This window comes from Oppia nitens, unplaced genomic scaffold (assembly GCF_028296485.1).
Source record: "Oppia nitens isolate AA-2021 unplaced genomic scaffold, nextdenovo-longstitch-racon4-pilon3 scaffold4_pilon_pilon_pilon, whole genome shotgun sequence".
NCBI lineage: Eukaryota > Metazoa > Arthropoda > Arachnida > Sarcoptiformes > Oppiidae > Oppia > Oppia nitens.
In genome coordinates, this window is record NW_026533232.1 from 4,526,018 (window position 1) to 4,540,530 (window position 14,513).

The 14,513-nt window shown below is 21.0% G+C and overlaps 2 protein-coding genes across 4 annotated transcripts; one reads left to right on the forward strand and one right to left on the reverse strand.

Annotated features, from left to right (window-relative positions):
- Positions 1-682: 682 nt before the first annotated feature.
- On the forward strand, positions 683-6,483 carry LOC128960264 (uncharacterized). The gene is made up of 4 exons (XM_054306336.1): positions 683-892; positions 4,512-4,949; positions 5,803-5,986; positions 6,400-6,483. The coding sequence occupies exons 1-4, from the start codon at positions 885-887 to the stop codon at positions 6,481-6,483; spliced, it is 714 nt and encodes a 237-aa protein (XP_054162311.1). The 5' UTR covers positions 683-884.
- A 3,022-nt stretch (positions 6,484-9,505) lies between these two features.
- On the reverse strand, positions 9,506-13,810 carry LOC128959577 (Na(+)/H(+) exchange regulatory cofactor NHE-RF1-like). Of its 3 annotated transcripts, none has more exons than XM_054305572.1 (3): positions 13,640-13,810; positions 12,937-13,504; positions 9,506-10,038 (listed from the first exon to the last, which is right to left on the reverse strand). In XM_054305572.1, the coding sequence occupies exons 2-3, from the start codon at positions 13,492-13,494 to the stop codon at positions 9,712-9,714; spliced, it is 885 nt and encodes a 294-aa protein (XP_054161547.1). In that variant the 5' UTR covers positions 13,495-13,504; positions 13,640-13,810; the 3' UTR covers positions 9,506-9,711. The 3 variants fall into 3 exon arrangements, with proteins under 3 accessions (XP_054161547.1, XP_054161546.1, XP_054161544.1); XM_054305571.1 differs by having other exon boundaries at positions 9,507-10,038; positions 12,937-13,586; XM_054305569.1 differs by having other exon boundaries at positions 9,507-10,038; positions 12,937-13,810.
- Between the last annotated feature and the right edge of the window lie 703 nt (positions 13,811-14,513).

Consider the following 14,513-nt stretch of genomic DNA (forward strand, 5'->3'; position numbering starts at 1 on the left):
CATATGCTTTAATATTATATATTTTAAAACAATTATTGATATTTTGCACAATAAGTTAACTTGAATAAAACAAATTACATGTACAATAATGCTATTCAGTATATTAAAAAATGTAATTATCAAGTTTCAATTGTTAGATTAATTAATGTACAGTACTTTTGTATAACAACTATGACAATTATATTTATAAGCATTTTATAAAATAAATAATTTTACAAAATTTTAAAACACACCGAAAAAATTAATTAAAGATAAATATATAGATTAAGTATATTTTTAAACTTAATTATTAAAAATGGCAAATAAATAATATATTTTTGGGTATCTTTGAGAAAACATTGGTTTTGATTTGAATTATATTTATAAAAATATTTAATTTTTTGTTGTTATGTTTGTTATATGTGACATACAATAAGATAAACATATATGTCATATATTTCATAAGATTGATTGTATTAAATGAAATTTGTTGAAACCATATAAATAGATAAGTGTTTTGACGATCATTATGTAGATTACAGTTGTGTTGAGTATGACTCCGATGGGAGTTGGAGTTGGAGAGCAAATGAAGCACTTATTGGCCAACAATTATAAATAATACGCTTTTACCTGACTTTTCATTGGTCTTAAAACAGTTTATTCAATCAAAACGCTTTGGTATTACTTTTCTGAGGGCATCAGTCGCTCGAGGGATGCACTCGTATATCGACAGCAGCTCTAACTTTACGCTTATAATGTATTGTATATAACATACACCTGAATGTTATATAATACAGTATTAATAAATGTTGAGTTATAGCTTAAATAAAATACACTTCAATAGGACTCTTATTATATATATATAGAGATCAGTGTTAAGTGCACTAAATCAGAGCCAAACCAAAATGCGGATGTAAGTAGACTTTTCGTTATTATTATACGTTTTTATTATAAATATTTATTGATTCTCATATGTTTACAGACTTTTATTTATTTTTATATTTAATAAATAATTTTTGTTACAAATTTCTATGTATACAAAATAGTTATTATTTCAATAAATATTATAACAAATATATTTTAAATGTTTTTCAAGTTATAACACTTTCGTTCAAATACTATTAACTTATTGTATAATTTCTAAATTATTCGTTATATATGTATTTTTAAATTTTGAAAAAGTATTATTACATTAAATAATTACAAAAGTTATTAGAAATGGGTGACAATATAATTAAAGTAAAAATGTGTATAAAATGCTTTAATTTAGTTGTATTTTAATGTGTAATCAATATTGAGTTACTTAAGTCTCATAAATCTCGCCAAACCTGAAGGCAGTGTTGAACAGGTGTTGACTGAATGTATGTTCACTATTATCCCGTTCTTTGACCCAAACCTTTGTTTGCGCTAACATTGGCTTTCGGTCAGACCTAAGACCCCATTTCCAATCACACACTATCTCTATTCAAATGTTTAGTAATAATAATAATAATAATTGTTTTGATATTTACAAATATTTATGAATATATTATAAAAATATTTCAAAATATACTATTTCACATATTATTATTATACACAAACAGTCTATAAATATTATTTTTTATATTATTTAGAATAACAACTTTATTAATATATATTTTAAAACAAATTGTTTATATAATTTAAAATAGAAATCACGAATATTATCAAATAGTTGTTTATACTATTTATATGAACTAATTATTTGGAATAAATTTACATAAATATAATAGAAATGGAAAAAACAAAATAATAATTAAAAGGAAACTAGTTTTCAATTGTCTCTTTGTTCTCATCAAAATCAACACTTAATACCATATAATTAGTTTATAAAATTGTATTTATTTTAGTTTATATTTATATCAAATAATATTTACGTAAAACTGTCCGAAACATTAACTTTTATATAACTGATTATGTTGTGTACTAAATTTCTTGAAATTATTATTACTAAAATAACTTAATTGCCCTATCAATAAAACTTTATTATTCAATGTATCATTAATATTAACTCTTATAAATGTATTTCAAATAATTATTTAGGCATAAGATTTTCATTATCATAAAATTGGAAAAACAACATTTAAACTTTTATGTAATTTAACAACTTATAAATCACTATTAAATCGACAAATTAAGTAATTTTAGTATAATTTTAATCATATCTGTTGTTATAAATGAAAAAATGTTTGTTTTTTATTTTATTTTACTTAAATTATTTTTCTATTTATGTTAATATGTGTAATATATAATTAAAACTATTTTTAACTTAATTGTATTTTAAGCTGAAAATAATTAAAATACAAAATTATTTATATACTTAGTAATTTTTATTAATATAATTAATCAATTGATTATATATATATTATTTAAAAATAATTATTTACTGTAATGTTATCATATTTTTATAATATGATATTATTAGATTTAAGTTAATTAAATTATCACTTTTCAATTATTTTTCATAATTTATTGACTATTTCTCGAAAACTTTCATAAATAAGTTTAGAGAAAATAATTAAAATTTATGTGTTTAGGGATATTTATTTACTGTATAAAGTACTGCATATATTACATGTTTAAGTCAAACATTGACTTTCTGTATGACTTAAAGCACTGGTATGTCTATGACTGGTATCTCTACCTTTTAAGCAGTGTATTGTGTCTACAGTATAGTGCAGTTTGTGTTGATGGATGTGATGTACAAATTGGGTACCGAAGTACTAGTCTAAACAATTTAACAGATAATTGTTGTCATAAAAGCTGTTGATTTAATATTTTATTTCTATGTTTTCATTAATCTAAAATAATTTTAATATAATTAGATCATATAATCAAATGTTAAAATTTTACTATTTTAAAGTTTAAGACTGAAATTTTCTGAAATATTTGTCAATAAATATAATTATAATATGTTATTCTATCCAACATATTATACTGTATAATATATAGTGATAATACAAAATTAAATATATAAGTTATTTAATACAATTTATATAATCAATGAGTCATTTATGCGTCAAAGTTAAACTATATTATCTATAATTATAAATTGATTAGATTATTAGTACAGTATTATTAGTATTATTAGTATTATACTGTAGTATACATAATGTATATTATTATAACAGAGTAAATAATTAAATTTTGTATATCATATATATTAAAATTATATATTAATAAAAAATAGTGAGTAGTTTAATACCAGGATTGCGAAAGGTTTTCGATCTCATGGGGGTATAGGAGGGGGTAAATAGCAAAAAGCTTGGGTATATGGTGAGGTTAAAAATTTTTATTGCATTTTTAAACGACAATTTTTGCAAAATTTTGGTAAATTCCCAATAACTTCCCAATAACTTCCCAATAAATTCCCTATAAACAACCAATAAATTCTACATAAATTCTCACATTAATTTCATAATAAAGAAAAATATTCCCAAGTTAATTTTGTAAGACTCATAAAATATATTCTCAAACTAATAATATTTTTACTATATTAAAAAATGAAGTTTTACATAAAATATACATTTTTATATAAGGTAAAAACAATTACTATAATTACTTGTTTTTACTATTTAATTAATTATTTTCAATGTTGTTATGTTATAATTAATGATATTATAATGTATTTATTATTACGTCTTAAAAAATTAAATTGTAATTTAGCTAGGTTAATTAGTAATAATTCTAAAATCTGAAAAATACAAATCAAATTGTATATTAAAAAGCATAAACAATTTTTATAAAATTTTAAAATAACCATTATTTTTCTGAAAATTGGAGGGAATTTATTAAGGAACTGTCCACCCTTGAGATGCTCGAACTCTAGATATTTTTTTCAGTATTTAAGAAGTTTTTATTTATTTATTTTGTTAACATAAGCTATTTATTTATATTAAAACTCAATTAGTATTTATATTTTTGTTTAATATTAAACTTTACATTAATTTTAAAAAACTTCGGCGCCTCTGCGCTGAAAATTGGTAGGGCCCCCTAACTTTTTGACTAGGCCAGGTGGTAAAATCTAAAAATCTCAATCTTAGGTGGGGTAAGATGGCCTTACCCCCTACCCCTTTCGCAACTCTGTGCAAATCTGAATTCTAGTGAAAAAATAATAATTATAATTATAATAGTAATTCAAATAAAATCTATTTTAATAATAAATTTAGATTGTAATTATAACTATAGAATAAAATTTTCGGAAGTTTTAATGATTCAAATCTTTAATCGTCAATAAACTCTTCAAATTTTGGTATTTTTCAGCAGTTTTTAACGAAACGTCAAAAGTGGAAAAACAAATACTAATTTTAAAAAATATTATATTTTTGTTTATATTAACTTTTTAATAATAATAAATATTCCCGATATCTAAATAGTCTACTAATAATATTAAATATATAGTTATAACTATTAGTTTTTTCCAATAATTTAATAACACTTATATTATATTATTAATAGATTATTATATTAATTTTAAGTTATATATATATATATATATTTATTTGTATTAATAGATATACAGTAAACAGTAATCATTTGAGTGACCATAACTTGAGTGACCGATCCATTGAATCGAGTGAAATGAGTTCGTCTTCATTGTCGTCATTCAACAAAATCTCTTCGTCTTCGAGTTCTGCTTCATCTTCGGTCAACTTTCCGACCAATTGTCGCAAAACTAGTATCACATCTGTTAACAGCAATAAACCCATTGTTTCGATGCAAACGTTTATTAATAGTAAGGGAAAGATCGCATCCAAAGATAACAGTCTTTATTCTCCATTCTCTGGTCTTAACAATAATTCATTGATTAATACGTCTTGTGATGACTACTATGAATTGAAACCACCGATGTTTGCTAAACAACAATTAAAATCATTAAAAAGACGTGTTTCTGCTATTTCTAAGATTCAAGAAGAGATGAAAGCAATGAAAACCAGAGAGGAAGAGCTCAGGTATTAAAAAATTATATATTTATTAATAAATCACATATAGTATGCATTTTATGTGTTTTAATTGTATTGATTATGAATTTTGATACAACTCTGATAATATAAAATCATATATCATTTTTAAATAATTGCTACTTTTTGTTAATTATTAGTAATTTTCAAATATTGATAACTTCTTTATCAATTTACTATTGAAATTATGATTGTCTTTTATTATTAATTAATTATATCTATATTACATGTAATTTATTGCATAATTATTTTTATGTACATTTCTATGCATAAATGCATTTCTATGCATAATTCAATGCAAATAACATATTTTTATTTTAGTTATTAATTCTGTTTTCATTGAGTTCTGTTAGTTTAGTTAAAATTTTTAATAAAAATTGAAATCAAAATTATAGAAATTAATAAAATTGATGATTAGAGTAATGAATAATTTCATTTCTCTTAAGAATAGTAATAAATAATATTAATTAAAAAATTTTACAATGAAAATATTATAAAGCATTACTTTTTTAGAAAAAAATTTAAAAATACTCTGAATTATAATTAGAGTAACCAAACATTTATTATGATAATTAAAAATAACTAAACAATAATTATTTATATAATATAAATTTTAAAAGTGTAAATATTAAAAGTTACTTCAAAAATAAATGCTATATAAGTTATATACTGTATAGTTAAATAAAGTATAGTTATAATGTTATATACTGTACTTATTTAACCTTAAATTTACCGTTAATAATGTTTACAATTATAATAGTATATCAAAATTAATGTTAGTTTATTAACTATTAATATTATTTAAATAAAAACTATTATAAATTTTTATTATTATTCAAAAAAGGTGGCGAAATATACGACTGGTTGGTCTCTCTGAGCCTAATTTAAATACATATAGCGATGAAACCGATGAAAGTATTAAAGAAGAAATGTCTCAAACAAATGATGAGTTGTTTCTCATTAAAACTAATAGTAATCCAAATCTAATCGATAGGGAAAACAATAAAAATAATTGCACTGTTGAAGAGGTTATTAATTTATATAACAACTTATTTTAACTTATTTTAACTTATTTTAACTTATTTTAACTTATTTTAACTTATTTTAACTTATTTTAACTTATTTTAACTTATTTTAACTTATTTTAACTTATTTTAACTTATTTTAACTTATTTTAACTTATTTTAACTTATTTTAACTTATTTTAACTTATTTTAACTTATTTTAACTTATTTTAACTTATTTTAACTTATTTTAACTTATTTTAACTTATTTTAACTTATTTTAACTTATGCAATATACCATAATATATGCAACGTATATATCATAATATTAAAATTTAAAAATATGTTTAAAAAATTCATTTTATGAAATTGATATTTAATAATATAACTTAAATAATTTAAAACTCAATATATATTATTAATCTTTAAAATGATAGAAACATTGTTTAGTTGGAGGACCGCGAAGAAAGGCAGCACTGATAGCCATTTGGGAACAAAAGATACAAAAAGTTAATAATTGATTTGTTTATCATTTAATTAATTTTTGGTAGAAAACCAAATGAATAAATGTTTTCATAAATTTAAGTTTATTTTAAAATTGTTAATATATTTTAATAAATTAATAATATTGATATTTTATTTTATTTTATAATGTTATCATAATTATAATTTAAATTTTATTTTATTGTTTATCATAATTGGAAAAATAGTAATATAAAATAATTGAGTAAATACTCATAAAGTTAAAAAAATATTGTTTGTAATTAATTAAACATTTAAATGTAATTTATGAGATTATAATTGTAATTATTATAAATTTTAGAAATTTGAATATTTTTTATAGTAATATTCAGAAAACATTTTTTATTCAAGTAATAAAATAATTAATTATTTTTAAATATTAATATATTAATTAACCTATAAATTCATAAAAGTATTCTCAAATTTAAATCATTAAACATTATGTACAGTAAAAGTCTATTTTATTAATATTTAATATTAATTTATGTAAATCATAAATTTTCATATAATATTAAAATACAAATAATCATAAAAATATTTATTTTAGTTTATCATAGGTTTTATATATATTAGTACAAGAAAGAGGTAAATTATAGTTTAGCAATTTTACCCCCTCTAAGACCAAGACTTTTTGTCATATATTAATTTATATTTAATAAAGTAATTTTAAGATTATCTATTTATTATCCATTTAAAGATACTAAAAAATAGTTTTAAGTCACTATAAAAGTTAGTCAAATATTGGCAAATTGTTAATTAAAAATTATTTATTTTCAATCAATTTTTAGTAATATATTTTTTTAATTTCTGCATTATAATGCATACTTTAATTTTTTATCTAATATTTTATCAAATTGTAATTTGTTTTAATTTAAAATTATTTATTATATGAAAAAAACTACACTTATCGTCAGCAACTGTAAAAAAATATTTGTTTTATAATAAATTATATAAACGTTAAATGTTTTTTAGTCACTATTTTTCTGAACTATAAGTTATTTCTCTTCATTTTTTACAGAATTGTTTACTAATTTTATATATTAATATTTTTATCACTAAAATTGTGTTAAATTAAGAATTTTAGTCAAAAATAAAGAAAATGTTAACTAAAAGTTGAGAAAAGTTAAAACGAGCTCATTCTCCGATATATCGGTAAAAATAGTTAAATAACTTCAAATGGAGAGTCTAGTAATTATGTTAATTTTCTATTTGACAACTTCTTGATTTTGAAATTTTAACAAAAATGCAATAAGTGTTTTCCATAACCCTATAGCCCAACCATATACCCCCTTAAAATCCAATACCTTTTTTTTAACCCGGCTTACTATATATAAAATCGGTTTAAAAAGTGCTTTTAAAGTTATATTGTTAAAACAATATATTTTTTTGTACTATAGAATGCTGTAATGGATGTCTAGTATTAACATATTTTTTATATTACAGTTCCGGATGTGGACACAAAAATGTTGTATATCTCAAAAACTATAAGAGATATTGAAATTTAATTAAAATCATAACAAACTAAATATAAAATCATTTGATACGTATTTTGGGAATTTCTCAAAAATGTGTTGTATTTCGAATAAAAAATTGATAAATGTCAAAATTGTAATATTTCAATATGACGTAGATTAAAAGTATCTTGGTATATTGTTATGAAATTAATTAAATTGTATTCTATATTTTATAGGTAACAATTATTCTATTTACAACATTTAATTATTATGTTTAGTTTTTAAGATATTTAAGAAAAACATTTTTCCGATAATATAAAAAATACTTATAAATATGATTATTGTATTTTAAATTGCGATATTATATAATGGGAAAAATCTTTTTCTTAAATATTTAAAAATCCGTTCAATGATTTTATAGTACAAAAAATGTATATTACTTTAACAGTTTTACTTTAAAAGTTATTGACAAAAAACTGTGTCAATCACTTTTGAAACCGATTTTATATTAATATTAGATAAATATATGATAAGAATGAATACATGAATCGATTTTAACTGAAAAAGTAATCCTTTTATTATAAGATGTATTTCCTTTGATTGGGTTTCTAATGAAAGTCAAAATACAAAGTTTATTCATATCTTATAATTTATAGAATACTTTAATTATTTATAATAATAAGTTAATAATAACGAAATTATTTTATATTAAGTTAATTTATAAATTAATTAAAAAGTTAATTTTTTATCAATTTATTTTTTCCTAGATTAAAAAATGTTTACAAAAATTACAAATTTAGAATTCAAATAATTAATTAATTAAAATTTAGAACAATATTTAGTAAAAGAAACAACTTATTTAAACAAACAATAATATAATAAATTTTAGTTAGTTATAGAAAACTGTATTGTAATGAAAATGAGGCACAATATATCACATGTGATTGCAAATTAATAAATTTTTTTGAATTACATCAATTTAATTGAATCATCTAGGAAATTTATTATTATTTGTAATAAAAGGTAGATATTTGTGGCACTAATTGGTAATGACATTAACCAACATTCAATTAAAATTTGTTTTTTTTACTAAATATTAAAAATAATAATGAAAACATCAACTAATTAGTTAATAACAAAATTATTGGCAATAAATATAATGAGCAGTTTTGTTTACATTGTTTGTAATAATGATTTCATTAAATATAGCAAAAGTTGTATACATTACATACAAAATATTAATTTTAAACAACTTATACTTATTACAGGTCTCATAAATTTAGTTAATTTTGTTTCCAAAAAATAAATAATTCAGTTATAATTTCCCAAAATTATATAATTATTTAAATGAATATTTTTTTATAAAAATACAATAATATATACTGTATATACAGTATAATAGATTAAAAGGCATACTATAGTTAATGCAATTTAAATTTTAGACTTGAATGTTTAAGTTTACAAATATTCAACTATTTATAAATTAATTAAAAAAATAATGGTACTGTATATTATATTAACAATAAAAAATACTTGTAATAACCTAAATTAATAGAATGGAAATTGTATAAATATTATATCAAGTTTTTAAATATAATTTATCTACATATTATATATCATTTTTTCTAATGTTATTGATGGTCCATAGATGATAACAGTAGTTTTAATTTTTATCAAAATGTTTGATAAAAAAATATAAATTTTAATAATTATATTGGAATTGGATTGAGAATCAAATGTTTAACTATTTGTTGGTCGTTAAGAAAATATTGTTTACATTTGTTGAATAATTTCATATTTTTGTTTCAAATCCATCTGTGCTTTCTTGGCGTCCAATTTCTTTCGCTGAGCTAACAATTGTCTCATTTCAGATGCACTCATATTTAGGTTCAGATCGAGTGTTGATGACTCACTCAACTGTCGCGATGGACCACTCAGACCACTGGAACCACTTTTACTTGAAATGGGAGAATCAGGAATCGACACATTTGTGTTACTCCCAGTGCTCGAGGGACTAATCGGTTGGTTTTGTTGCTGCGATTCTTGCGATCTTTTCGTACTTTTAGGTGTAGACGAAGCTGAAGATTGACCACCGTTTTCCTATTAATAATTAATTATATATATGTTATGTTATATATTATGATCTTAAATATATTTTTAATAGTTTTATACTATAGATATGATACTCACAAATATATATTTAATCAATAAATCATTTTTATAAATATAAACAACAAAATTCTTAAATAATACTTTTTAAATATTTAATCATAAAAACAATTTGTATAACAATTATTGGCTTTTAATATTGTTTTTATATGTTATACCATTATATTTGGGTTAGTTTGGGGGTAGGTGGGTGGGGTTGGTGAGGTTAGGATGTGGTGATGGGATGGAGTGGGGTTAGGATGTGGTGAAAGTTAGGGTGTATTGCTATGTTTTAATGTATTTATATTATAGTAGTATTTGTTTATAATTTAATAAATTTAGTACATTTCACGCGCTAATAGTTAAATCAATGCATTTAATACAATGCTTTATTGACGCGACAATAATGTTAAAAGCGAAGCCCCCAAAAGGTAACCGAAACCCAATTATTTTATAAAAAGATAAATATAAACTCGAGTTTATATATAATTAATATAACTTAAATAAATTAACATTTAGTAAAACAAATTCTTAGATAATATAATTAAATGACTTAACAATTAATGAAATCTATTTTATATGAATATAAATACAGTATTATACGTATACTGTATAAATTTCTATATATTATTATTATATAACTATTAATTATAGCATTACTAAAAGTATTTCGTAAAAATAAAAATGGTATATAAATATATCAAATTAATCATAATTTCATTTGTATCATTTATTTTAAAGATAAAAACAATATATAACAATATTTTTTAAATGTGAAATCATATAAATATATTATTTCTGATTTTATTACAGTATAAAATTTCATCTATTATTATATAAAAATTGAATTTTAAAACTATATTTTAATTTAATAATTGTTATTTAAAAAACTATTTAGATTTAACGGTTCAGTGAATCATGTTGTGAGTTACGGGTTCAAGATTTTATACATTTAATGTATGATAAATTAATTTTTTAGTTTATGTTAGATAATCTAAATATATTTTATAATTATATTTATATTTTAAATTATATTAATTTTACAATTTTAATACCTTAGTTAGAAAACTATATAATTATTAAAATAATTTAATATCGTTTTATTTACTATTATATTTAGTAAACCCAGTAAATCATTAAAATATTTCTGGTAATAATAATAATAATAATCTGATAAAAGTACACTCATTGCTAAATAAACAAAAACATAACATTCATTTAACTTTTGATGAGTTGTAGATAAAAATAAAACAGTTTTCAATCAATGTTAAAAATATTTAATAAATGATTTGTTAGCAAAAAAACTAAAAATCAAAACAATGCAAAAAACAAATTAGTGCTAAAACGATGAAAACGCCTTCAAATGACTAACTTTCACATAAAAAATTGTTATAAAATAAATAGTTTAATCAATTCATTGTATGTCATATTCTGTGATAAATATTAACTAAACGAATAATATTTTAACAATTTTATTTAATAACAGTATTAGACATGTGTGTAAATAGTAGAATAATAAATCAAATTTTATATAAAATTCATTATAATTTAAATATGTAAATAATATACTCCTACAATATATTAAACATTAAGCATAAAACAATTACAAATATTGTAAATACACTTAAAATCTATAAATATTCTAATTTAGATATTTTAAAAATAATTATAAATCAATACTAATATATGTTAAGTCTATTTTGCGATTGAACTCATTTCCAAAAAAAAACAATATATTATTAGTTATATTTCTAAATTACATTTTAAAACATGTTTAGTATAAACTAAACTACAATAATGTATAATAAAGATAATTAAAAGCCAGTGTCATAATAATGATATCAACTAATATTCACCTTTTATGGTGTTTTGTAAGACATAAGAAGCGTTAATTTTATGCAAAAAATTATAACATAAATACATTAATCATTGTCTTAAATAACGACTGATTTGGTTGGTCTTAAATTGGTGTCATCGCTGAGTATACCAACAAATAATTGTATAACAAAACATTTGAAATACTCCTATAAATTGTGATCATTTTTATTGCATTTAAAGTTATAAACCCATTTAAAGTAGTCAACATAATTAAAGTCATAAATGTATAATATTATCAATTTTTATCTCAAATTAACTATTAAATAAACTATTATTGATAACATATATCTTGTATATTACTTAATTAAATCTATATTTATTGTTATTAAATTTATCATTTCATTATTTATAAAAGTCAAAGTTGATTGCATTTCGTGTATTAATTAAAATAAACTAATATAATATTTGCGTGAAACTACTAAAATAAATCTAAATCTAAGCACAAATCAATTTATTTTATTTTATAATACTTGTTTAGATTAATAGGAAAGTAAAACTGTTTTTGAAATATTAAAATAATATTTGGCTAAGTTTTAAATGTGATGATTACCAATAAAGTTGTAATAAAATATATATAAAATTCAAATTCGTGTGAATATGTCGTGAATTGATTATACTTAATGAATATAAGTGAAGGACAACACAATAGATGGGAATTTTTTTAAGGAAAACATTTACAGTAAATCTCTTTAATTTACGTTATATTACAGTATTCAACATATTTACAGTTTTACTATCATTTCATAATTAATTGCATTTATATTTAAAAACGTAAAACTCTTAGTTTTCAATGTCTTCATCTGAAAAAACATTTACACATTTTAGTCAATTATATTTATACTTAATTTAACACTAATATCAATTGATGGTTTAATATTTCATTTAAATCAAAAATTAATAATCTAATAATTATAACATGAGTTAATGTATAGACATTTCATTAAAAAATATTTAATTAATCAAAATACATACCACTACTGGTGATTGGTCTCCAATATTAGCTAATCCATTGGTCTTATGGTTGACATCCACTTCATTATGTTTGCTGCCGATGGACTCAGTCGTCGAGTGGTTGTCATTATCTCCATTTGACACACCATTTGTATTATCGTCAGAACCGTTGGTATCAATAGTGTTGAGTTCATGTTTGACAGGTCGAGGAACGGGTGTCTTGTAGTGCATGACATTTGATTGCGTACTTTTGACCACAATTTTGTGCTCTTTATACCACTTGTCTGACGTGTCGTCGATCACCAATAGCTTTGTTTCGTTAGGAATCGATTTAATCCTTTCAACAACTTGTCGATGATTTTCATTTGCAATGTTAACCAAATTAACTTCAATAATACGGTCGCCTTCTTGTAGTCCGGCCAACTCAGCCGGTGAATCGGGATCTACTTTACCAATATATTGGCCACTCTTGGCTTTCTCTGCGTGTAAATTAAAGCCATATCCATCAAAGTCGGGCCATTTAATCAAATGACACAATCGTGGACTCGGACCCAACTCTTCACCCACTTTTTCAGACATTGCACACAACCTGTTGAATGACAATCAATTGTCCAATCAATACAAATGAATACCAAGTGATGCCAATTGGGGATCAATTAAAATGATGGCAACTATAGTGTTAAATATGAATCAAATGTGATTTTTTCACTCTTTTATAGTTTACTCGCTATTAGTCGTTGTCTTAGTTTAAGTCTTGAGTCTTCATTGACTTAATATGTCTTCACTGCTATTAAACCAGTTTTACACTCAAAAGTCTATACAAACAACACATCACTCACTCACTCACTCTCTCTCTCTCTCTGTTTATCTCTCTTTCAGTGCTTTCACTTCACTCTTCATTACTTTACTCACTATAAACACGACATCTATTGTTATAATTAAAAAATAATAATAAAATTAAATACAATTTTACAAAAAATACAATTTTGTCAAAACTATAGTCAATTATATTCACCACTAAATTAACAGAACCTTATCTACAGTTTATTCTAAACATTTGTATTACTATTAAATTCATGTAATCATTATTACAGTATAATGTCATTCATTTACAGTATTTGTTTAAATATTGTATTACTTTTGTAAAATAATTTTTACTTATTGTTAGAAATTTGTATTATTAATACTAAAAATTAGAATATTATTATTACAGTACATTTAATAATTATTTTTTAACTAATTAGTGAAAATTAAAATTCCTGTATTTATATTATCATAAATTTCGTTATATTTTATATAATACTCACTGATTTCCTCGTGTTATTCCTGAATGCATTTCGTAACCAATTATATGAGATATTATATGTATTATAAAATTACTTAACTCTAAGATATAATACAATTAAATATATTAAAAGATGTATTTTTTCTGAAATCTTATAAAAAGTATTAGAAAATCGAGAGAAATACCAGAAAATCATATAAAGTATATATAAATAAAATCTTTGATTTAAGTTATTTTATTTATTTAAATATATATATCTTTTTAGGTACGGATCATATCTTTTAATAACATCTCTTAAAATAAATTATATAAA